Source organism: Priapulus caudatus, unplaced genomic scaffold (genome assembly GCF_000485595.1).
Source record: "Priapulus caudatus unplaced genomic scaffold, Priapulus_caudatus-5.0.1 Scaffold1020, whole genome shotgun sequence".
NCBI lineage: Eukaryota > Metazoa > Priapulida > Priapulimorpha > Priapulimorphida > Priapulidae > Priapulus > Priapulus caudatus.
This window is the reverse complement of record NW_014578081.1, coordinates 112,201-113,249: the sequence shown is the minus strand read 5'-3', so window position 1 is coordinate 113,249 and position 1,049 is coordinate 112,201. Positions and strand designations below refer to the sequence as shown.

The 1,049-nt window shown below is 46.8% G+C and overlaps 1 protein-coding gene across 4 annotated transcripts in view; it reads right to left on the bottom strand.

Annotated features, from left to right (window-relative positions):
• The window catches only part of LOC106815003 (AP-1 complex subunit sigma-2-like), a 19,723-nt gene that overhangs the window by 5,466 nt on the left and 13,208 nt on the right, over positions 1-1,049 (bottom strand). The window contains exon 5 of one of the 4 annotated variants that reach the window (XM_014819406.1): positions 189-902. The exons of the other annotated variants lie outside the window; for them this stretch is intronic. Coding sequence (XP_014674892.1) covers positions 876-902 — 27 coding nt within the window. The 3' untranslated portion in view covers positions 189-875. Of the gene's footprint in view, positions 1-188; positions 903-1,049 lie in introns of those variants that run through there. 4 annotated transcript variants of the gene reach the window in all.

The window sequence follows — 1,049 nt, the reverse complement described above, 5'->3', positions numbered from 1 at the left end:
ATAAAATGATTTCCCTACCTACCTACCCTATTTTTTTTCGGCATGTAACGGTCACCACACATTTCTTTCTTTTTTTTAAATTTGTTTTAAAATTTGTTTTTTTTGACTTTAAAGAAAATTGACAAGAAAATGTTTAGGGTCGCTGGAAATAAATAGGGTCGGTCGGGAAACCGTAACCACACCTATATTTTGTTTTGGCCTAACCCCCGCTCTCGTGCATGCAACGCCCACGACCTGCCATCACAACACACAGTGCAACTCTCTCCAACCACAAGCAACAACCGTCACAACACACGGTGCAACTCTCTTCAACCACAACACACAACTTTCCCACAACACTACACAACTCTCAACAATCACAACCAATAACCATCAGAACACACTGTGCAACTTTCTCCAACTACAACCAACAACAGTCACAACACCGCGCAACACTCTACAACCACAAGCAACAAACTGTCACAGTAACGATGTCGCTGATTTTTTTTTAGCCAACCATAGCTTCTACTCGGCTTCACCAATCACGATCGCTAGTCAACTAGTGTTAAACTGTTAGTAGAGTGACTTCACACCAGGGTGCGCTACCATCCCGTCACCGAACCCCTGGCTTGCTGTTCGTTCAGCTTGTTATCCCGCACGCGGCACCCCCGTCAGCCAATGAGATCATTCCAGCAACATTGGCGCCCCCTAGTGTCAGCCACCCTCCCACTCACATGGTTAGCTACGATCACACAATCACAAACTACGGCTACGATTGTCTATCGCTACGAGTCACACGATCACAAACTACGGCTACGATTGGCCGAGATGTTGTCAGCCGCGCAGCATCACTATCCAATCACATGCAGTTGATGTTAGCGGTTGCTAAGCGATGTTCATGCAGGGGAGAGATGTTCATTTGTCTGCCAGGGGCGTAAAAACAAAGACAAGCGATTACCATTGGCTGCAGTAGTTGTAGCAGATGTAGCAACAGCAGCAGCAGCAGTAGTAGCAGCAGCAGCAGCAGTAGTAGTAGCAGCAGCAGTAGTAGTAGCAGCAGCAGCAGTAGT